The following is a 24161-nucleotide window of genomic DNA, read 5'->3' on the forward strand; positions in this document are numbered from 1 at the left end:
CAGCCACGGGTTTAATCTTTAACATTACATTGTATTTTATGAGCTTATCATATGTTTTTTTTTTAATGAAAAAACTTGATCTTGAAAGTAGCTAATAGCTACAGCTGTCAAATAAAAGTAGTGGACTAAAAATATAATATTTCCCTCTGAAATGTGGTTGAGTAAAAGTATAAAGGAGCATAAAATGGAAATACTGGAGTAAAGCACCTCAAAATTGTACTTAAGTACAGTTCTTGTAGGCACTGCTGCCTCCAAGTCAGCCACAAAGATACTGTAGAATCCATTGCAAAGGATAAATCACAAGAATATATTTATTATTTGTACAAATAATTTAAACAGTAGACGGCGATTGTCATGTACATACAAGAGTACAAATATTGTTTTACAGCAGCTGGATGGACCTTTGTTTGGCAGTTGTTGGCACAAAACGGACGAGGATCCAGGTGGTGCAAACACAGAGCTGGCATGAAAACAGCAGTAGAGATACAGTAACCCGCAGGCTGGAGAACAAACTTTAAAACTGAGGAGTCAAGAGATTGAAGCTCCAAACATGTCCTTCTTTTTTTTTTTATCAACATGTCACTTAATCCATTATTGCTTCTTAGGAAATCCTCCTGGATGTCAGTCTGTTCAAGAGCCTGGACACAAAGCAGAAGTCTTTTTTTTTTTTTTTTTTAATAGTCCAGCAGTTCATCTGTTTCACCAGATGTGTTATCGGAGGATCTTGTTTTTGATGTACTGGCAGAGGCAGAACGGGGCGGTGGTGCAGTGATTTCTCCGGGGTCGTAGTCGGTGGTGCGACGGCCCTGACAGCCTGTCAGACACCAGCAGCTTCACATAGGCGGCACTGTAGGTCATGAGAAGCTGGTAGGCTTTAGCCTGCAATAAAAGGGAGGAAAAGGAGTTTATGCATGTGTGGAGACAGACCAATATTTATTGGTGCTGGTGTTATTTAAACCATTTAACTGTCGTTTCCACACTCTTGGAAACTGGTTGTTTGAGATTTAACTTGCATTATAAGTAGGAAATCTGTTCACCATCTGTCTTGAAATACAGTCAATGTTTCAGGATAAAAGACAGCTTTTGAATTTTGTACTTAAGTTTTGTTCTATTTGCATATTTTATTCTGTAACTCGATTGCTCTATTAGTGTTTTTTGGGGGGTTTTGAAAGCAATTTCAGGAGGTAATATAGTCTGAATTTTTCATCTCTCTAATAAACAACATGGGTCAATCCACTGAAAAAGAAGCTAACTCATGTAAAACATACATGTTTAAGTTGTATTCGTCTACTGAAGTGTTCTGTGATGGTCAGAATACTAAAACCTCAATGTCTAGTTTAATTTCTAGTTACGTTTGAAAATACTGGATGGCAAAAAAAAAAAAAAATCAGCAGCTCACTTTAAGTCTCAAAACACTGAAAATATCAGCCACATACACAGATAAAATAAGCCGTTCTCTCACAGAGAAATCTCTCATCTGTACGTGTCTTGATGCTGCGGTTTGGGTCATATGATTGTTATCACTTTAAGCCCCACAGATACTGAATTTTCTTTGAAAGTACCAATACAGATATTTGAATTTAATAAAAATTTGATACATCCGTTAATATTCATTTATTGACTTGAGAATATAACATGAACAAACTACTTTGGCATCAGTTAAGTTATGAAAATTTCCCTTTCTTCTTCATGCTGCTGCTGAAGATTAAGACCATTTTCCACATTTTGGACAGTAAAGTTTCTAACTCACCAATTCACAATAAAGTCACTAACCAACTGACTTCACTAAAATACACAAACATAACTAAAATAATAGATTATAATTTTTCATTAAAGAAAATGAAGGTAACCATAAAAATGCAGAATGTAAAACATTTACTTCCACAGTTTCCGGCACTTCACGTTCTTATTGCTAATCTTACAATATACAGACCAATACAGATATATCTGTAATAAGACTGCTGATATATCACTCACAGAAACCTTGAAGCATCACGTCTCTTACCTGCGCAGGTAACGATGCGTCAGGAACGAGGCTGTAACTGGTGGTGACTTTGGCGTCCTCCCGCTGGCTGGATGAGGAACTGCAGTCCGTCTCCTCATTCCTCAGTAGAGGCCTCTGTTCATCTGAGCCCTGACTAACGTCTGACCCACCATCCTCCGGGTCAGCAGCCTTAACCTCGGTCACAAGGACGAGATGGGACATTTTCCTCTTCAGTTTTTTCTGTTGAAAGTGTGATTGTTATACATTAGATTATTGAAATTTCCTACATGATACAAGAACGGAAGCTTTGAAATGTGACACTCTCCTACGACGACTAAACTTCTGTTTCTTCAAAGTCCAGAAATAAATCTCCTCTCAACAGAATTATGTTTCTATTGATTTTTGAGGGAGGACTAACATGGGAACACAAAAGAAATCAATAATGCAGCAGGAGGACAAACTGAGCTACAGATGTAGTCGACTCACTCACCTGGGTGTCGTTGGCTGCAGAGCTGCGATCCTCTAAAGTTTCAGTCAGTGCTCTCAGACAGCGAGTCATGTCCCAATACACAAAGTAGAGCTACAGAGAGACATGTGAATGCATCAGCATAAGAAACATGCCAAAGCAAATTTATTCAATTTCTTGTTCATTGCTGATGTACTGTAGGAGTCCAGACCACAAAATCACCACCCACAACTCACATTTTGGCAAGTTTTATTACAGGAAAACATTTACTAATCACTTTACATAAACGTCTTTACTCCTACATGATTAACAACATGGAGGAGATGCACACCAGGGAATAGATTATTTCTTTTAACATTTGTTAGCAGCATTAATATGTGTCTCTCTTCATTTCTTTTTCTTTTATCACTGACCTCCAAAGCCTCCTATAAGAAGAGTGTTCTTGTTGTTGTTCTAAAATCTACTTTGATTTTGTGTATATTACCTTTTAATTCTTGTTATTACCAGAATTACTGACAGATCTTGATGATACATTCTGTGCTGTTTGATGTGACCTGCTGTACGTGAGCAAACCCACTCAGTTCCACTTATTTCTTGATACTTGATGCAGGTCCATTTTCATAAGCTCATGCTGTACGGCCAAACATTGTTCAAACCCACGCAACTGCATTTTAAATATTAGTGGAGATCCCAAAGTTTCTTAAGATACTAAATAGTCATAAAATATGTCATGAAATGTGGGGAAATGTCTGTAAAATGTTGCAAAACATCTAGATTGTTTTCATATCACATACATGGCCAAACACAGGTGGTTGCGTGTATTTGCTTTGTCATAGTTTTGTGTCATATCTTGTTTGCCTTATTATGTCACTCTCCCTGTTGTTGCAATATTGTTATCATGTTTTCATATCTTATTGTGTCATCTAGTTATGCTTTACTTCTTAACATCAACAAGACAATTGAGAGCAGCGGGGAAAGTGACACAGCAGCAGAGCAAACAGCAAAATAACTCTGACAAAGCAAGTATTGTCTGCAAAAAGAATATTTTAGTACAAGTAAAACACCAAATTCTTCTTCTGTTTATTTCAGAGGAACATACCTTCATGTTTCCGGTGCAGTTCTGCACCCAGTCGGCCACGGCCACCAGCAGCTTGTGTTTCACCATCCTCTCATTCACCTGGATCAGCCGGACGTCTAAGTTCATGCTGATCTGACACAAAAACAGACACGGAGACAAGTTTTAGAATCACTTATTTCACATTTCAGGTATTCCCCTCATATAAAAACTGAAATCACTGTGGGGATATTTTAAGAAATCCTCCTGAGATTAACCTAAATTCAAAACTCAAATACACTCTACGTATGGAAATAAACCCCTCTTACTTCTTTGTTACTGTGGTGGAGGACAAAGATGATGGCAGTGGTGAGGAAGATGGAGACCAGACTGACAGAGAGGCAGAGGACCCAGTAGTCGCTGACGGTGATGTAGAGGTGGAGAGTTGAGAACACGGCACACCACACCACCACATACAGCATCTGGTGGAAAGAAAACAGAGGAATATTAAAGGATATGTTCACAGTTTTTGTCTCAAAACACATCAGACGCCCAAACAAATCATTAGGAGATGCTTCCTACTGCACTTCCATTCATAATTTGATTAACTCAGACTGATGAAGCCTCGTGTTAGCTTCAGATCAACTTTGGAATAATTTTTTGCATGGATTTTGTTCGGAGGGGATCTTTTAATGGCCAGTATGAACAAGAGGAATGATTACAGCAAGCAAAAACTGTTTCAGTGTTCATATGGGTTTGTGAGTAATGTTTTAATGTGTGCACATTATTCTGCAACTCTGGGTTTGGTGAGGCTTTTTTTTTTAAATAATGAAAAGCTCAACGTTTGTTTGTCCAGAGCAAAGAGCAGTGGGCTGATGATATATGGACTAAACCAAAAAGTGTATATTTACGATGATAAAAAACCGAATATGAGAATTAAGTTGTATAAAATTTGTCCACTGACTATCGAAACTGGACAGTATGTTAATCTAGAAGAAGAAAAGCGGATTTGTCCAATGTGCCGTCTAAATGAGATAGTAAATGAGTTCCATTTTGTTTTCTACTGTCCTTTTTATTGGGAACTGTGCAATGCTTTGTTTAGTAAGATAGATAAATTGATATTCATTTTGTAGATTTGGATGATGCACAAAGACTGAGTTGGCTGTTCACATATGAAACATATAAATTAGCCAGTTACTTGGAGAAATCCTGGAAGAAGAGAAAAAAAGCTCTTTATAGAGCTAATCTGTACATATATAATATTTCTTCTCTGTCTCCGTGTTTCTTTTCTGTTCTTTTTCCACATGCTTCTGTATCTGCTTTGTATATATTTTACCAGAAGATGCATGATCTGTAATATAGTGGTGTTTTGTGATCCCATGTAGAACGGGCCAAATGTTTGGCATGACATTGAAAACCAATAAGTAGCCTAACGCTTGGTGATAGTTTGCTTAAAATATCCTGAGTGACAGCTGGCAACTAGCATCAAAAGAATAAATCTACATTTTGGGAAATACGCTTAATCACTTTCTTGCTGAGAGTTAGATGAGAAGATTGATGCTGGAGCCAGAAGGGAGAGTAAATTGATCTTCTCGTCTAACTCTTGGCAAGAAAACGAAAAAGTAAAATGTCAAAGAATTCTTTTGACTCCATGATATAAAAATGAGAACATGTGACAGCCTTATAAGGTCAGATAAAGGATTCTGGCAGTTTTTCTAGGTGATAAAACTTACATAACACATAAAGACTGTTTGGAACCAGCAGAGACAATTTTCCATGTTTCTGTATTGATGGCAAGAAAGAAGAAACCATTTGCAGCCAAATATCACAGCACAATGGATGAATGTGTTGTAATTTTGAAGCAGGCCTAATTCTTAAAATAAACCTGGCTACATCAGCTCTGACATTTAATTTCTCTCTTTTTTTTTTTTTAATGTATGAATCACAAAAAGAAACTTTTGATTCCTAAAAGGAACTTCTTCTCACTGTGAACAAAGCAACTTGCCAACAATTATGCAAGATGTTTGGGGCTATTGAGCAAACCCCAGCACATTCACATTGACGTTGTTAAAATGTAAATGTCGATTAAGGCACAAAAAATAAATAAATAAATAAATAAAAGCCATCAAACTGCAGAGGATGATATAAAAGCACATTCACGATCTGATTTTTATCAACATCATGACGTTTATCTGCAGCCTTTTTTCAGCATCCGTTCTACAACCTTCAACCGCACAAAAATAAGATAAAAACATATTTAAATTCAAAATTACATGTACAACAGTAAAAGAGATTCACAGGCAGAAGCTGTTAACAGTAACCAGCGGTACACAGTCGCAGTGTTGTTTTGCCTGTGATATAATGTGATTATTTATGCCATGTTTGATCTGATCTATTCCAGTGTGCTATTTATATGAGCTCTGTATTTGCAGCGAGGCTCATATGAGCTTAAAGGCACTTAAAGGCCCCTTCCACCGTTCTTACACATCAAGATTCAGTTTACTTGTCACAAGCCTGTTGAATAATGTCTTCTGAGATCTCTAAAGTCTAAGAAAACGACCCTGATGATGCTGTCTTCTGTTGAAATGTTTAACAACCTGTGTTACAAACCGTGGGCATAAAGTTTGAAAGACGTGATTGTTTACCAGACAGGAAGGATGTAATGACAGATGTTTTTGAGCTGTACTATGAATATTGCAACATGTTTGGGGACTCAAACGTGGGAATTAAAGGCTGAATATCTCTTCCTCTCCTGCATTGATTTTACATGTACACGCTTTTGTCTAAAGTGACGTACAAATGAGGCACAAACCAAGTATCCACATATTTTTTTGGGATTAGATCTCGACTATTCTTTTCTTTATTTTTAATCTCTTGCAAAAACCCTAACTTTATGGAAATGCAGTACTGATATATGTTGGGTAAAAGGTTGATGGGACTGGACAGAGACAGAGAGCTGGATGATCATACCGGAGCCATTATGAAATGGAAGAGGGCCGAGTTGAAAACCATGTATCTCCTGACTGAAGGAACGTCCAGAGCTATCCTCAGTGGAACCTCCATATCTGTGACTGGAATCTGAAATGATTTTTAAAAAAAAGACAAATTACAAACCTGAATTAACCACGAGTGAGATATAACGAATAATTTCAGTTATAATTCTGTGATAAATACATCTGTATTTTGTTCTTTATGTTGTGTGTGTGTGTGTGTGTGTGTGTGTTTGTGTGTGTGTGTGTGTGTGTGTGTGTGTGTGTGTGTGTGTTGACCTGGAAGCCATCCCTCTCCAGTTTTGCGCGGCACAGAGACAGATCAAAGCTGGGGTTTAAAAACGAACAGCTCGGCACTGCCAGAACACACTGACCTGAGAACCAGAGAGAGAGAGAGAGAGAGAGAGAGAGAGCAGTCCACAATACGATCATTAGATAAATACTTAAAATGGAAGTGTGACAAGAAAATGAGAACTTGGCAAACACACAAAATATTTAAAGATTTTAGGGTCACAAACCCTATTTTGTACAGCCAAACATTGTTCAAATACCCCAGAACTTTATTTTAAATCTTCAATGAAGAGCTAAAACAAGCTGGTGCTCGTGTTCAATACAGTCAGACAGTGTGAAATAAGATGGTTTTTCCATCATTAAAGCTACTTAAAGGGAAATAACATGTGTTAAAAGGGTCTATTCATGTCTTAACGTGTCTGCACAGGTTAAGTGGCATCGATGGCATGTGAACGTGACGTTACGGTGGCACATGGTGATTATACATCTCTAACGGGTTGGTCATGAGGTAATCTAAGATTGGAACACTGATTTGTTCCCCATCGGTATCACAGCCTTAAAGACTGCTGAAAAAAGCCTCGCAGGACAAATCATCAAACTATGAGCCAAAATAAACAAGACAATGAACACACAGCTGTGTACTTTCAGATTCAGTTTGACTGGGATTGTGGTTAGTGGACACCGGAAATGCTTTAAAGGAGAAGTCTGGTGATCTTTTATATTTCTCAGAAACCAACAATGAGTTGATAAGACTGACAAGTAACGTCTCCAAAGCCAGATAGATCTTATTCCTGTGTGCCATAGAGCTCCAAAACCATTAACAACACATCAATGAGCCACTGGGTGGTAAACCCCTTCATTACAATCAACATGGGCACTGTATTTCATTTTGAGTCAATTCCACATTCGCTGTAGCTTCTCACTATCATATCAAATCCACTGCTGAGAGTAGTCCTCAACAAATGCACTATTTACTCCGGTTTGAATAACATTTGCTAAACACTACAGTACCCACATGTCTTTTTAAAAAAAGCAAAACTATGTTTTTGTGCCCAGTTTTTAAAGATATACGTCTTCAGTAATACATTGCTGGGATTTGTTGATGATAACAACAAACTCCTTTTAGATTTCCACAACAGGTTCCAAATACTAAAACTGAATGTGAAAATGTAAGTCTGAAAGAAACACTAATCCCATGTGCTGTTACAATCTGTCTCATCTCAGTATAACTACAGTATAAAGGTCGTTTATAGAGCAATAATTGATTTTTATCTAATGGTCAAAAACTACACAATAAAACACTAAATTACATAAGCAACATTGTTGTTGTACCCCGAATCTGCTTTAGCATTAATAGCATTATTAGCACTGTTAATTATGGATTGATGCAGGTAAAAGTTTGTGTAGTCAATATAAACCAGTGACAAAGGTCAAACAATTACACAACAGCAGGGAAACGTGCACAACAACTTCTCCTCAGTCCTTCTCTGAAGCCACACACACTGATCCTCAGCCCTCTGCATCACTCTCTGTCTCTGTCTCCAGCTCCTGCTCACTTCTCCCAGGCCATTTACTTTCCTTCAACTCCCCTGACCTGCCATCCTCAAGCTGTCCACCAAATTACCTCAGACTTTCCTTCCTTTCCCCATCTACACACCCGTTCCCATTTCTCATCAGTCCTGGCCTTCTCCGCCCACTCATCACCTCCAACCCATTCCCTCATCAGCCACTCACTACTTATACTAGTCTACTTCCATTGTTCTCTACCAGCTTGTTAAGAAGCCATGTGCTTCTTGATCTCTAGCCGCTGTATCTATGTTTGGTTCATCTTCTGTACCTGAGACCTGTTACCTGCCTGTTCATTGGACTTTTGATTCTTGCCTGCTCCTTTTCAGCTTTATTTGCCTGTTTGGACTGCCTGCTCTGGTTTTGACCCTTGCGTGCCTCACCATCCTGAAAGCCTTTGAACATCCATTTTGTGCATTAAATCATTTAACTGTATCAAGCTTTGACATCGGCATTCGGGTCCTTCCACTGTATCCCTGTGGCCCTTCTTGCACCTGCTCTGACACAACTGTATAATACCTGCATGCCACCATGTACAAAAACACCATTTTGGCACAAATGGAGTATGTTCAATACAAAAACAGTTTATACCAGATAAAGACAAGTAAGGAAACAAATATTACCATTTGACCATTTGGGTATGCTGTTGTTTGCCTGCGGCTGAACTTTAGTGTGTCTAATTTGAACATCCACTTCACTCTCCTCCATCACATGACAAACTCCGTTCTTGTCCTCCATCATCTCAGAGGAAACCAGACCCTGAAGAAGAAAAAAGTGTACGTCAAGGAAAATACTGATAAGAAATACTGAACAGCTGCTGCCGTATTTATAACATAAAACTTGATAGTGACATTTTCTAGTTTCCGTCTCATAATGTCTGAAAACCTGAAACTCCAGAAATTCCTGAGAGGCCCCCCACCCCTGAAGTGCTAAAACCTGCTGCCTCAACACCCTTGAAAACTTTCAATTTGAGCAAGAACAAAAGAGGATGCGGAGGTTTCATGTGACAGCAGGCATGCATCGTTTTGCAATTACATTTGAAAACAATAGAGTCACAAAAGAACCACGAAACAGTTCACTACAGGTAAACCTTACGGTGCAAAAAATCTAAATAACACTATGATATCAGTTTTCATGTGACCAACTCGGGTCGATGATGTAACTAATACATAAAGCTGACTGTTAAAGAGCAAGTCTGCTGCGTAAGTATTGGAGGCACAAAGGTGAAGCTGAACCGAAGTAGAGGAAGCAGAACATTCACATCAGACGGCTGCAATCCTTTTCAAGAAAGCTCTTCACATAAACAGCGGCCCTTATCTCTGATAGACATGTTCACAGTTTATTTGAAGTAGCTCAAGAAAGGCAAGAACATTCAGGAAACGAGATCACTTCTCCTTTCAGGGCTTCACTGTTATGATGTTTTCATGGTGTTATCTGCTCGCAAAGGCAGAACAAATAGGTTATTACCATCTTATTGGGTAGATAAAGTTTGGAGGACTAGACTTGAATGAATTTCCTTTTTTTTATGAGCTTTTAGAGTTGCCAATATCTGTGTTGTCTTCAAAGAAAAGAACATCCAGAATGTCATGTATTATCATGACAGTGTAGCTGGGTCTGTTGATAGAGGATAAGACATTCATATCTCTGTGCACTACACCTTTAACAACGCTCAGCACACTTCCTCTGATCCTTTCAACAGCCTAATGTCTGTAAAAAAAAAAAAAGGCAAAAAAAAGAAAGAAAGGGATGAAACTAAAGAAAAGCTACATGCAGATAAAACCAGCTCTCTCTGGGTCTCTTTCCATCTCGCTCTCTCGCCTGTTTGCCTGTGACGGAGCCACATTTCGGCACTGAAGTGTAAAAATTCAACACGGCAGTCTCTCTCTTTACTTTCTCTCCCACGTAGGCCTCCCCTCTGCCTTTATCTACTCTCTCGTTTTCACTTCCTTGCCTGTAAATAAAGTCACACAAACTCTAAGCCAATTTATCATTGTCTGCTTACATTGCACCTGCCTCAATAGGAGAACATATTGTCCACACATGTGCAAGCAGAAGTTTTTGCACGAGCAGCATCTGCAGTGTTTCGCTGCTAGATAGAGGAAACGGCATAATTGTCTTGATCTTATCAGTAAAAACTAAACTCATAGCCTCTTTAAAATGCATCTCGTCTGTAGGTTGTGTCTGTTTCAAGGAAAAGTGCATCACATTTCACAAGATTTTTTTTATCCTGAAGGATGAATTGAAATCTGAATGTTGAGCAGAGATGTTAGACTTGATGCATTCACTGCAAAAAAAAAAGTTGAAACCCTCTTGAAGTAAAAAAGATCTCCTGGAAGTCTAGTAAAAAAAAGTTATTTGTATACAAAAGTTCAATCTTATTTTTCAGTGGCTGCCCTGCTTGTTTCATTTCAGTGACCCTTGTTTCATTTCATGTTTGAGCCAGTGAAGCCTTGAAACCAAAACCAACACAAACAACCCACAAAGTTCACTTTTTTTATATGATTTAAACACATCATACCTGCACTTCAGATGAAAATCCATCATGTCAATAAAGCTGCGATGATTGTATTCCTTTCTCGATCCTATTGTGACTGTTGTCACTGTTGAACATTGTCATACATCTTGAGAGCATGCAGCTCATACAGAGTGTGGCGTAGGTTACTTTCACACTCGTGTCTCAGCAGAGTTTCTTCCCTACTTCTCTCTCTCTCTCTATCTCTCTCTCTCCCTCTATTTCTCTCTCTCTCTCTCTCTCTCTTAGCGTGTGACTCAGATCAGCTCAGCCTCATGACTGCTGGAATGCGGTTTGTGGTTCACGTCTCAATACAGACGACACTAGAGAGAGAACTGTGAACTGTGTTAGTTCAGCCTTTTTTTTTTTTTTACATGCTTGGAATTATTAAGCATGGCGATTCAAACCTTTATATATTTTAAGGTGGGATTTCTGTCTGTCAGTATCATTGTAATAGAGAATAATAATCTGTCTTATAGCTACAGTATGCAGTAAAAATGTTTTATGATACGGGACATGTTAGCATTTTATTGGCATTCTAAAAACATGGAGAGGTGCCAGTTTGTTTTCACTGGCACCATGTTGTGTCTGTACTGGAACTGTCACACATTAACTAATAAAGTCCAGTGGGGTCACACGGTGGATACACACACACACACACACACACACACACATAAAGATGTAGATATCCATCAGCCACATTTACAATTTACAATCTTATCTGAAGCCTCATATTAGCTTCAGATAAACTTCTAAATGCATTTTTGCACAAAATGACTGTGTGGACACGCTGTGGATTTTGCCCCCCATCACTTAAACCGAAAGCACATTTGAAGGGGGAAACCTGACTGTTGTTTTAATACAGACTTGAAAAATTATGAACCTACCCTAAAATATATGGTTACATACTGTGTACATACTTACACTCATACACAAACGACATGTCAGTGTGTGTCAAAGTCATATAGAATACAGACACATGCATATACACATGTTCACAGTATCTTTCCTGTTGTTGTTATCCTGATTCTGTTTCATCGACTCATTCGATTGATTGTTTGAACACAAGTTTTAAAAACCTAACCAGTGATGGGGGCTGCAAGTTATACATCACATCTGCTGTATTGCTTATCCGTATGTCAGAATCAGTTTTAATGGTTTACTTATACGAGGAATTTGACTCCAGTTTCTATTGGCTCTCAATATACTTACAAACAACAATCTTCAGGAAGATGCACATGGACACACAGCCAAAACAAGGACAAAAAAGCCAAACATAAACATATCACTATTATGTACAAGCTTGTAGGTGAAAAAGTAGATACAAACACATAGAAAAGAACAAATGGACAACAACATACAATGTCTATATACAGGTTAAACTGTTTTTGTGGGTTGTAAACAGGATACAGGTAGTGCAAAGGTGTGTAAGTAGTGCTGAAACAGATTAAACAAATAAAAAAAAATTTTAACCTCAAACTTATGAGCTTTAAGTCCCTTAAAATACAAAACACACACACACACACACCAGATATGGTTACAGAACGTCCACCTTCAAATTCCCAGAGTTCGTTCAAAACTTGTGTTGACTGATTATGTATCTGAAGCGTGGCCGCTGAATAGAGTTTTGTAGCTACACTATCTTTCTTTAAGAATAAGCCCAAGACATTTTTATTTAGTTAAGGTTTTTTTTTCCTTAGATTATTTATCTGCATTTTTGCCTTTATTTGATTTGTAACAGTGGAGATACAGCAGTGGTGGAAGAAGTTTTCAGATCCTTTACTTAAGTAAAAGTGCCAATACAACAATGTAAGAATACTCCATTACAAGTCTTGGATGAAAAATCCTATTTAAGTAAAAGTACATAAGTATTAGCAAGTAAAAGTAAAAGTACTCATTTACTTTATTATATATGACATCATTAGATTATTAGTACTGATGCATCAGTATGTAAGCAGCATGTTGCTGTTGTAGCTGCTGGAGGTGGAGCTAGTTTGAACTACTTTACATACAGTTACTTAGTTTAGTCCAGTGGTTCCCAACCAAGGGGTCGGGCCCCTCCAAAGGGTCACCAGATAAATCTGAGGGGTCGTGAAATGATTGACGGGAGAGGAAAGAAGAAAAAACAAAGTTCTGATACAAAAATCTGTTCGAAGTTTTTGGACTTTTTCTCTAATCTTTGATTTTTGGTGAAATATTGGATCATTTGAACATTTATGAGAAGTTTAGAGGGAAAACTCACTATTTGGTGGAGCTGCTAACAGCTCATAGACATCTGAAATGTGACCCTGACTACACACTGCTTTTTGTAAGATGTCAAAAGCCAAAAAGGTTGGAGACCACTGGTTTCATCTTTAACAATGTGTTGTATTTTAAAAGCTTGTTATATTATCTATTGTGTCAAATCTTCATCTGAAAATTAACTAAAGCTGTCAAATAAATGTAGTGGAGTAGAAAGTACAATATTTACCTCTGAAATGTAGTGGATTAGAAGTATAAAGTAGCATAAAATGGAAATACTTAAGTACAAGTACCTCAAAATTGTACTTAAGTACAGTACTTGAGTAAATGTGCTTAGTTACTTTCCATCACTGAGATACAGACAGGTAACAGAGAGAGAGGAAGCCCCTAAACTCATTTCTTTAACCATAACCCTAAAACTAAGTCTAAACTTTAAAAACACACAGACACCACATACTGTCACTGTCTTCTCATTCGTTTATTCAAACTCTGGTGATGGAGCAGTCACTGTTTATACAGCTTGCCTTTTCATTTGGTGTTTGCACCTTCACTATTTTACTTACGCACTAAAAAGCCTCACTTTGTACCCGTGAGTACAAAAACCATTAGATCACCACTCACACCCAAGACAATGGGTTGTTTTGACCCAGTAACAATATCATTTTTACATTACTGTTGGGTCATAAATCAAACCAAATCATCGTTATGTTGGGTCATCAACTAACCCCCCCCCCCCCCCCCCAAAAGAGTCATTTTTGTTAATGTGTTAATGTTATTTGATATAATTCATTTGGTTTACTCACCAATACTAAAGTTTAGGTAAGATAGTGAAGGTTTCAGTATCTTTTACTACTTTGTTATTGCTGGTCTATGTGCATGTTGTTGTCTGTCTGTAAATATGTTTTAACTTTCACTCTGTACGGCACACTGAACTGCTTTTGTATGAGATTGTGCTCTACATATAAACTTTGAAACATAGAAAATAAATGCACGTTAGTTTATACAGCACCAGACGCACACTGAGAAAGTTTGTCCAAACTTTTGTGAGTTTCTTTCTTGCTTTCTGCTGCTATAATTGATTTTTTTTTTTTTAAATCATAGTAATACATGTTTTAATTCAATTTAAATCAATCACTTTGTGTTATTCTACATCTAAACTGAATCACATCATGGTTGATTTCAGTAACGCTGTTGGAAAGTACCAAACAGTCAATGGAAAGTACAGTATGTTACACTATTATACAGTATACACAGTACAGTGTATTATACAGTACTCTGTTGTAAGTAACTATCTGCTGTCCTTGGTGTTGTTTTAGGAAAATTCTGCCCCCATGTGGATAAAAGTGTATTCAGCGTGTTTTCTTACTGTAAGTAAAGAACATGATAAAAAGATAAAATTAAATGGGTTAATTCCATGAAATTAATTACACACAGTGTAAATTTAATTTACTTGCTGACAGCATTCATCCAGACCTGCTATAAAAAGTAAAAACCATTGAAATTGATTTTTCCAGTCAGGTTCCAGGTATTGTTGAATGAAGAGAAACGCCACAGAGGTATGATATGTGCAATGACATGTTATGTATCACAAGTAATTTAGTTTTATTTTGATCAAAATAACTGAAATGTAGCAACAAACATTTAAGCATAATTCAACAGCTAAATACAAGGTGCATTATAGTGTGTTCAAACATCAGACAACATTATAGAAAGAAATATTTAGCTGTTAGTATGTTTAGTTTAAGTTTATATTAAATTCATTTTAATTATACAAAATAAATATTATGTAAATAAAGAATTACGATTACGTCTCATCAAACAAGACAGGTACTCTTGTTTTTATTTTTTAACCTTAAAAATCTATCAAAATCAATCCTATTCTATCAATAATAATAATAATAATAATAATGTGCATCATCATTAATAGTTTCCTCTTTTATTTTGTGTTAATATCAATTAACCTCTATTACAATTCTCTAGCCCAGTGGTTCTCAAACTGGGGTCCGGGGACAGCCAGGGGTCCTTGAGAAGGTTCCAGCGGGTCCCCAGCAAAAAGGAGAATAATCTATTTTCACAATAACTCCATCCATAAGTAACACAATGACAGAATATATGACTATTTTGGTCATATGTTTCATATACTTTCTGTAATAAAACATCTAAAAGCAAAAATTTTATCAGATGGGGGTCTGTGGTCTAATTTGTGTCAGTTTAAGGGTCCTTGATGTGGAAAAGCTTGAGAACTGCTGCTCAAGTCAAACCGAAAAATAGAAAAGACCCAAACAATATTTGAAACATATAAAATCGACTATTGACTATATCGACTAATTTCAGTTAGTTACTTAGTTACTTGTTAATCTGTGCCTACTCATTTATTTATTTATTCCTCTTATGTATTGTTTTGCTTTTATTGAATGTAAAAAGCTTCTTGCTTCTTCCTTTTTCCCCCCACATTTTTCTTTTTTCTTTCTTTTTTTTGTTAATGTCACAACTAAATTCTCAGTCAGTTCGTTTCCTCTTTTCGTTTGTCTGTTGTCAATAAAGTTGACAAAAACAATAAAAAAAAACATTTATATCTATATTTGGTGCGTGACGTTGGTCATGTGACCGCCCACCTTGGTCACATGTCCAGATCACCCGGAGAAACTGATAACAGTGCTCTTCTCTCTGTTTCAGATTCTTTTTCGGCTTGTTTTTAAAACTCTTCGCATATTTATTTCATGCTGACTCTCTTTCCTGTCGGAGTAAAGATGATGTTTTCAGGACGAGGATCTAACATGGAAACAGGAAGCCGGCTCGCTATGCTTTCGTTACTTCTCTCTGCTGTGTTTTCTCCTTGTGTTTGTATACCCGGTCCTAACGAGGTACAGTGAGTTGTCATTACCTGCAAAATATCAGTTTTTATAACACAGGAACAGCATCTTAGTAGAAAACCGGTGAAGCTTGTGGTGTTTTAACGAGGCCGTCAGATGATTTCAATGATCTAATTAACTTTTTAAAAAAATGCTATTACATTTCTGTTATGTTGTCCAGTTCTTACAAGCCTTCATATGTTTTTTTAAGCATAGAAAGTTAATATTTTTCAGCCTCAAGGTTCCTGAACTGAAATGAGGATCATCACCTGACTGTTTAACCTGACACCTGGTGTATGTTGAAGATATAATCGGTGCCCTAACAGGTTTTGTTCCTTCACTCCCTCCCTCTCTTCTTTATTTTCTCTCCGTCCAGATAAACCCGCTCCTGTATGAGGAGCACCTGCTATGGGTGAGCGGCACCCAGGGGGAGGTGAACACCTACAGGGTCCCGCTGCTCACCTCCACCCACAAAGGCACCCTGCTGGCTTTTGCTGAGGCCAGGAAGGCATTCCAGGCTGACACGGGGTCAAAGTTCCTCGCAATGCGGCGGTCCACTGACAAAGGCAGGACAACCCCCCCTTAATCAGACTGTGGACAGGCAGACAGGCAGAGTTAGATAAACCCAGGCAGCACACACACACACATACACACTAACAACGTGTCTGTGAATGCCTGAGAGTGATTAGCAGAGAGTAAAAATGAAAAACAATAGTCAACAGTAACTTTAATTTACCATCCTGTCTTGGTTTATTTGTTGATGTTTAGACGTAAACAGGGCAACGAACATCAGCATCAGTCAGTCATGGCTTAGCCTGCTGTCTTATCTGCATTTTTCAGCTTTTTTTATTATGTTACATGTGCATCTTCCTTTGTTAATACTCAGATCTATCAGAAAACAACATTATGACAAACACAAGAGTAAAGAAACAACATAAAGCGATGTGCATAAGCTCAAACATGGGAAATTTGGTACATCACTATTAGATGTACCATTTGGAAATGTTGCATATTAGTGCTGGTTTGATACCTTGGTTTTGGAAAAACATGTTTTTCTACAAAATCCCCTTTTTTGTCATTGAACAGAAGAAGCCTCTCAAAAGGTAAAAACAGTCTAAACATTGAGCTGCACAAGAGCTTTGCATAAATGACTACAGTCAAAAATTAGCAAAGTATCTGATCAAAGGACAAGTAAATAAGAATTTTAATACAGCAAGCATTTGATGACAGCTTTCGGTACTTGACATCAACACTAAAACAGTAAAAAAAAAAGCATCGTGGTGGATCTGATAAAGGTATTCAGAGTATTTCAATTTCAGTCACATTACTTAAATTATTTTACATGTGAGCACGCTTATTACAAAGGTCTTCCACACCTAAACATCTTGTTGCCTGAGTAGACCTGCTCTGTTGTCTGAATCTCTTTCTCTTAATTCCTGTAAATAAAACGGATAGACAGAACGGAGAAAAAAGGAACAGAAAGAGACAACAAAATATTTTAAGTTGAGCAGTGGAGGGAAACTGATGATGTGACATAATGTGGTCTATGAATGGAAAGTTTAAAATCTACCAGTGTAAAGGGATTAATCAAAAGTTTTTATCCTGATCTCCCCTCTCCTCGTCTGTCCCTCCAGGAGCCATCTGGTCCCCGATTAAATATATTGTGGATGACGATCAGTTGCAGGACGGCCTGAACCTGGGCTCGGTGGTGGTAGACCATGAAGTGGGCTCGATTTTTCTGATCTACTCCGTTTGCTTCCATGTCTGCAACCCGTCCAGCACCATGATGGTAAAGAGCACGGATGACGGCCTCAGCTGGAGCCAACCCAGAAACCTCTCGGCGGAGCTCCCACTCAAGAATTTCGCTCCCGGGCCGGGCCTCGGCATCCAGGTGAGAGAACAGTACGATACGAAGGTGTGAGAGGCAACGGACGAGTTGTTTTGTAGCTGTAAAGTGAGCTAAAATTGAACCTAAATGACCTTTATACTGTGTTCATGTCACATTGGTTTTACAGCCCACGAGACGTTCGTCATTTGTGTCACGCACTAGTAATAATAACAGATCTGTTAGTGAGATTTACGGATATAAATCTGAGTGGTGATATTGAGACACAAAAGTCCTCTTCACTCCCTGCAGGGATGTTATGATCATTTTATTTCATTGAATCTAAAATTCTTAGTTGATACACCTTTGTTCCACCTGTGTAATTATTCTAAAGGAAGGATTCGACATAGTTATGTGTTTAAAATTTGACTGATTCTGATTAACAAATGCATTTAAAAAAATACTTATTTACTTGAACTGTCACTTCATGAGAAGAGGAAGTGTATCTTGTGAATTTAATGTTGAATATACGGTCTAAATTAAGAAGTGAAAACTTGCTTAGTTCTAGTTTCAAGCTCACCACATATTTCGTCTGTGAACTAGTCAACAAAGCACAGAGGGTAGACAAAATAATGTTAACACTTTATGGACTGTTTATCAGGAAATAAATGAACTTATTAAAATGGATTCAGTGTAAACTCTGAAGTGACTTTATCAGAATTATAAGAAAGCAGTTAAGATGGGTCATACTGCTTTTAATGCAACTTAGCTACAGTATAGTTGAGATCAGGATGTCAGTATTTTGTCTATCAGATATGGCTGGATTTTTTTTGGGGGGGGGGTTGTATCTTTACCCATCAGTCAAAGAATTACAGACACAATCTAGCATGTCAAGGGAAGCAGTTTAGAAATTTGTTGAAACTGCACCCACAAAGAGGAACCGTAGTCACAAGTTAAAACCAGTGGTAGAAGAAGTGTTCAGCAAAATATACTTTAAGTATCAGAAGTAAAAGTGCTCATTATGCAGAATGTTATATTATTGTAGTATATTATATTGCTTTTGTTATTACTGAAAAATACATGTAACAGAATTTTAATGTTGTAGTTCCTCAATATGAAGCCAATTTTAGATATTTTGGGTAGATTCATAGTAATAGCACTGCATTATATTATATAAGTGTAGCATATGTATTTTTATAATAATAATAATACACTTTATTTATATAGAACCTTTCACACACTAATGCAGCTAAAAGTGCACAATTTAAACAACAGTTAGAATATTAAAATATATCATTTACTGTAAAATCTTAATCTTAAGAGAATAAGTGACAAGTGTAGTAGAGTGGAAGTATAAAGTAGCATAAAATAGAAATACTCAAATAAAGTACAAGTACCTCAAATTTGTACTTAAGTACAGTACTAGAGTAAATGTACGTAGTTACTTTCCACCACTGGTTAAAACTAACCAAAAGAGACATGATGGATGTATGGGGAGGTTTTACAAATGCTGCTGTAGTTTTTTACTTTACATTTTACTTACAGTCAGACTAATATACTGTAGAGTCTGTATAAGGGCTTCAACTAACAATTCATTATCGATTAACCTTCCAAATCTTTTTTCGATTATTGAAAATCAATCATTTAAAACATCGAAACAGTGTAAAATGTCCATCACAATTTCTTAGAGTTCATGCACTTGTTTGTGCGTGACTGAACGTACTTAAGGACAGTTGCAGTGATGAAATATTTCTCAAACATAGACAAAACCAAAGCTTCTTACATAACATTGTAAACAAAGAACTTAGTTTTCTGCACCAGGCTATACAAATAAAATCAGCCACAAAAATGGTTTCCTTTCTGAAACACAGCTCAATTTTTTTTTTCTTGTATAATCATTCAATCCAGAAAAAAAACATCAAAAATTAAGGACATTTTACTAAATAGTGTAGCTGTTAAATCATATAATGATCAATTAAACAGTCTCACGTGCATCACACAGCAAACAGAGTCTTTTCTCTCCAGGGAGTAAACCTGCCTGTTTCTATAGCTGATGGCAATGTACCTGAACATAACTGTGTACACTGAGATCTTTGACTTTTGGATAAATTCTGCTTCACATAAGGCTCCACGCTGTAGTTGTATTTCATCAGACAATATGTTTTTTTAATTTAATCTTTCTTTGTACATCAGGGACACTTTGTGCATCATGAATATTCCACTAAAATCTGTTTTTTTCACCTCACTAATCCAGGAGTGTCCATTCACAAGTCAAATCATGTCACATTTATGTCTGACATTTAGTGGTTGCCATCCCATATCATCAGTATTGACCGTTATGGGCTGAGGATGTTCTAGTCTGGGTACCATTAATATCATATTGAAATTATGAACTCAACCTTGTTAAACCTGCAAGATGCAAACATACTGTATGTTATTTGTGTCCAGATTGCCTCTCCTAATATGAGCCTTGTTATAATTTATCATGGTGATAAACAAGGACATTTAATTCATGCAAAACAATGAATTTGAAATGTTTGCAGCAACAGAGCAATTATACTGTACCGTATAATGGGAGGGGAGCTTTAATTGTGCAAATGAGTTGCTTATCCCTCTCCACAATCTGAGCTGAGCATCTGTATAGCTATTATGTTTGTGCAGATTCCTGTCAGCTTTTGGGACACTAAACCTTCTGTTGGATGACAGCAGCTAAGGCAATATGTATGATTAGTATTCTGGTTTTGCTTTATGAGAGAGAGCTGTGTTCATGGCGCAGCTGTTATTTTTAGTTTTTAGCCCTAGTTTTTTTTGTGTTTTTAACATGTAAGAACCCAGAAAACACAGTTCTATGTGGATGAAACAATACAAAATACCAAAATGTATATTATATAATGCTGAATATTTAAAGAGCTTGTTTTTATTCTGTGCATGTAGGCTACCATTCCATGTTTCAATACCGAAAAATGCTTTCATGCTTTTTTGTTTGCCAGAATTTCAGAATGATGTATTTGGTATATGTAATCAATTTTCTATATTAAGGAAATCCATTTTTGATTTCCGCTTTGATCGTCATCATTGAATCAAATTTGCTCTCTCTTGTTTGGACCTTTTGTTTATTGTGTACTGAGACTACATCACTTTGTATCTTTGCACTACAGAAGCGCTACAACCCAGCTAAAGGAAGGCTGGTGGTTTGCGGTCATGGAACACTGGAGGGCGATGGCGTTTTCTGCATCCTGAGTGACGACCACGGACGCAGCTGGACCAATGGTGCTGTGCTGAAAAGCATCCCTTACAACAGGAAGAAGAAACCACAGGACTTCAACCCTGATGAATGCCAGGTACACGGACCCTGCTGTTTATCAAACTGTGCTGTGAATCACACCAGAAACGTGTCGGCCATGTAGCATTCGGGTATCAGGATGCCAAAAGTGCCCGCCCTAGGCTGCTGTCATCTTACAACAGCAACACAATATGAAAACTCAATTTAATAATCTAACCAATTAAAAAGTACTTAAAACTGAGAGTCTATTATCTGGTCATATGCTCAGTGTGACTGAGATAATTTTCCTTTCCACCATAGTGGATGTATTTAACAGGAAATACATCATATTCAGACATATGGTCTAAAAATACTATTTCATTAAAGCTCCACTTATTGGTATTTTTATATTAACAATGAATCAAATGATTATGCATAATATGAAACCAACAGAGAGTTATCAGCCAACTATGCAGGTCTACAGAGACTTTTTAGCCTAATTTGACGCATAGTTTAGTTTTTATGCCCCACAAATTTCCTCTACAGTTCAGTCTAAGTGCTTATAAACTCAGTTTCCAGCAATAATTGGCTGGCAATCAAACAGTAGAAAGACCAAATTAGCAACTAGCTGTTGAAGAAAGTTGAGTGCCTAACGGGTAAAGAAGAAAATTATTCTTTGTAGTTAGTGGAGAAATAAAACAGGTTAAAAAGATACAACAAAAGATATGACAAGAACTCATGTTAGGACTGTTGTTGCAGAGTTCTTCTGCCCTCTACTGGCCAAGAAAATCAGCCAATAGAACTGTAAATTTTAGGATTTAAAACACCTGGCAGTTATCTCAACCATTGTGTTGATACCAAGGTGTCATAATTAATCTGATTTCAGCGTATGAATGTCAAACATCACTTCAGATACCTTTTTAAATCACAAAGCATTAGACACCCGCCGAGCTAAACCAATTTTCTTCCTCTCTGCCCTTCTTGCAGCCGTTTGAGATGCTGGATGGGAGCATCGTCATCAATGTCCGGAACCAGAACAACTACCATTGTAGGTGTCGCATAGTGATGCGAAGCCTTGACGGCGGATTAACCCTGCCCATAGACGAACTGTACTTCGACTACGAGCTCGTGGATCCTGCGGTGGCGGCCGGAGCCCTGCAGAAAGAGGGAGTGCTCTTCTTCACCAACCCCGCCAACGACCAGCACAGTAAGAGCTGTTTACGTCGAGGGTCACCACAACCTTAACCGAAGATACAGAAAAAGATGATGAATGAGTAATCTGTATCGACTTCTTGCATTTTTTACTCAGGAATTAATCTAACTTTACGATGGTCGCTGACTAATGGCACATCTTGGGAGAAGAACGCTGTCCAGATATGGGGGGGTCCAAGTGGTTACTCCTGCATTACAACACTGGATACGGGTTCCCCAGAGGACCGGAGGTACATCTACGTCATCTACGAGAAGGGGCACAAGGACTACGATGAGACTATCTCATTCGCCAAGATCCACCTGTATGGCGGCAATTAGAGCTCGTAAGTCAAAGGTAAGGAGGAAGAGGTCATGAACATCAACAGTGAAATATGACGTAATCGCATTTACTCCTGTTTTGATTTCTCATTGTTTTTGTCCCCCAGATTCAACCACTGGAGGTAAAAGGAAACAGGACGAGGTGGTTTTCTTCCTCATCTTTCTCAGGAAGAACACAAGAGACTTTTAAAGATCACTTTATGATCAAAGATATGGGAACGTAATGATGCTTGGCACCATGAAAGCACAAGTTTTTGTGTCTGGCATCTAATTAAGCTTTTCATTTTTCTCCTTGTTTTATATTCTCTGTCACACGTCTCACGTCCATTAGTCTGAGATATGTACTTTTGCACAGCCAAAATTTTTTTTTTTGCGAGTCCCCTGTTCCCTAGACAAATGAAAATATAACAAGCAAGTTTTGGATAAATACACTAGTTTCCAAGCAACTTAAACCATACTGTCATGTAAATATCATCTGTTTTGAAGCAGACAACCTCAACACCTCATTTATACAGTAAATACAATATATATATATATATATATATATGTATATATGTATATATATATATATATACAATAAGTATCACATCACACTCTTCCATACAGATGAGTGACAGCGGTGTCTTTGGGGTCTCGCAGAATGAAATATGACGTTAACACAACATAGATTTTTCGCTGGCAAATCATCCACCAATATAATTCACCTCACCTCATTGAACTGTATACTTGCTGTGAAATACTGTCATTCCTAGTCGCTCAGATAAGATAATGTTGTACAGAAGTGGCCTACAAGTGGCCTTAATTGTGCAATGAATTTCACGCCGATTGAAAATGGCTCTGCCTCTGTAAATCTAGAATATGTATGTAAAATAATGTTGATAGCCTTTTGTTATGAGACCTGTACTTGAATGTTCTCTCCTATTTCCTATTGGGTTTGAGTGGTTTGGGTTCGAGTGTGTGATTGAATGTGAGAGTGAAGAGGTAAGTGCATAATGTAGCCAAAGTAATCTGCCTTGTACTTACACAGAGTGTATTCTAATACTTTGTAATCAGTCTGAACTCCACTGTACTTAGATTTGGATATTTATTTTCAAATCAAGTGTGAGTTTAAGCCCTGTATTACCAGCACAGTACACTTGATTACCTTTTTTTTCCTAACTGGGCTATTATCTGATCTGTAAAATAAAAAAAATTGTTGCGAGCAGATTTCATACTGCCTTTTTTTTTTGTTGTGAGTACAGCCAAGTTGATCTGCAGTCGTGTCCATGTTTTAGGCAAAGAAGTATAATTACAGTTTCATCGAATAATGAGGAAGATGCTGGTTCTTTATCTCAGTGAAGGAAGGAAAGAAAGGGCTTGATGTCTGTACATTAATTTCACTCTATGTGCTATGTGTGTTCATTTTATATTTTTGCTTTTAACATAGTGGGTTATATATATATCCTAATATTGTCTTGTGCATCAGCACACAAAAACACATAAATGAAGAAATGACAGCATGCATCCCACTCTGTTTTGAACAACAATACTCTGTCTTGATAAATCTCTCTGCAGCCTTTTAGTGAGTTGTTTTTTTTCCCACCCATTT

The 24161-nt window shown here is 37.4% G+C and overlaps 2 protein-coding genes across 3 annotated transcripts; one reads left to right on the plus strand and one right to left on the minus strand.

Moving 5' to 3' along the window:
* Nucleotides 1-306: 306 nt before the first annotated feature.
* On the minus strand, nucleotides 307-11050 carry LOC121913085 (transmembrane protein 268). Its single transcript, XM_042435748.1, has 9 exons — nucleotides 10870-11050; nucleotides 8975-9110; nucleotides 6774-6868; nucleotides 6475-6582; nucleotides 3834-3986; nucleotides 3550-3660; nucleotides 2475-2564; nucleotides 2006-2224; nucleotides 307-879 (listed from the first exon to the last, which is right to left on the minus strand). Exons 2-9 carry the CDS (start codon nucleotides 9090-9092, stop codon nucleotides 712-714), a joined length of 1062 nt encoding a protein of 353 aa, XP_042291682.1. The 5' UTR covers nucleotides 9093-9110; nucleotides 10870-11050; the 3' UTR covers nucleotides 307-711.
* A 4674-nt stretch (nucleotides 11051-15724) lies between these two features.
* Nucleotides 15725-23779, plus strand: neu1 (neuraminidase 1). 2 transcript variants are annotated; one of them, XM_042434544.1, is made up of 7 exons: nucleotides 15725-15968; nucleotides 16333-16522; nucleotides 17591-17847; nucleotides 20940-21122; nucleotides 22031-22250; nucleotides 22353-22589; nucleotides 22681-23779. In XM_042434544.1, the coding sequence occupies exons 1-6, from the start codon at nucleotides 15825-15827 to the stop codon at nucleotides 22571-22573; spliced, it is 1215 nt and encodes a 404-aa protein (XP_042290478.1). In that variant the 5' UTR covers nucleotides 15725-15824; the 3' UTR covers nucleotides 22574-22589; nucleotides 22681-23779. The 2 variants fall into 2 exon arrangements, with proteins under 2 accessions (XP_042290478.1, XP_042290479.1); XM_042434545.1 differs by having other exon boundaries at nucleotides 22353-22578.
* Nucleotides 23780-24161: the final 382 nt, after the last annotated feature.

Source organism: Thunnus maccoyii, chromosome 15, assembly GCF_910596095.1.
Source record: "Thunnus maccoyii chromosome 15, fThuMac1.1, whole genome shotgun sequence".
NCBI classification, from domain to species: domain Eukaryota; kingdom Metazoa; phylum Chordata; class Actinopteri; order Scombriformes; family Scombridae; genus Thunnus; species Thunnus maccoyii.

Coding starts and splice junctions, on each gene's coding strand:
- LOC121913085 (XM_042435748.1), bottom strand. CDS start 9,092: ATGATGGAGGACAAGAACGGAGTTTGTCATGTGATGGAGGAGAGTGAA. Junction 3,987..6,474: donor TCCATTTCATAATGGCTCCG/GTATGATCATCC, acceptor TCTTTCCACCAG/ATGCTGTATGTGGTGGTGTG. Junction 3,661..3,833: donor TCCACCACAGTAACAAAGAA/GTAAGAGGGGTT, acceptor TTTTTGTGTCAG/ATCAGCATGAACTTAGACGT.
- neu1 (XM_042434544.1), top strand. CDS start 15,825: ATGCTGACTCTCTTTCCTGTCGGAGTAAAGATGATGTTTTCAGGACGA. Junction 21,123..22,030: donor TCAACCCTGATGAATGCCAG/GTACACGGACCC, acceptor CCCTTCTTGCAG/CCGTTTGAGATGCTGGATGG. Junction 22,251..22,352: donor CCCCGCCAACGACCAGCACA/GTAAGAGCTGTT, acceptor TTTTTTACTCAG/GAATTAATCTAACTTTACGA.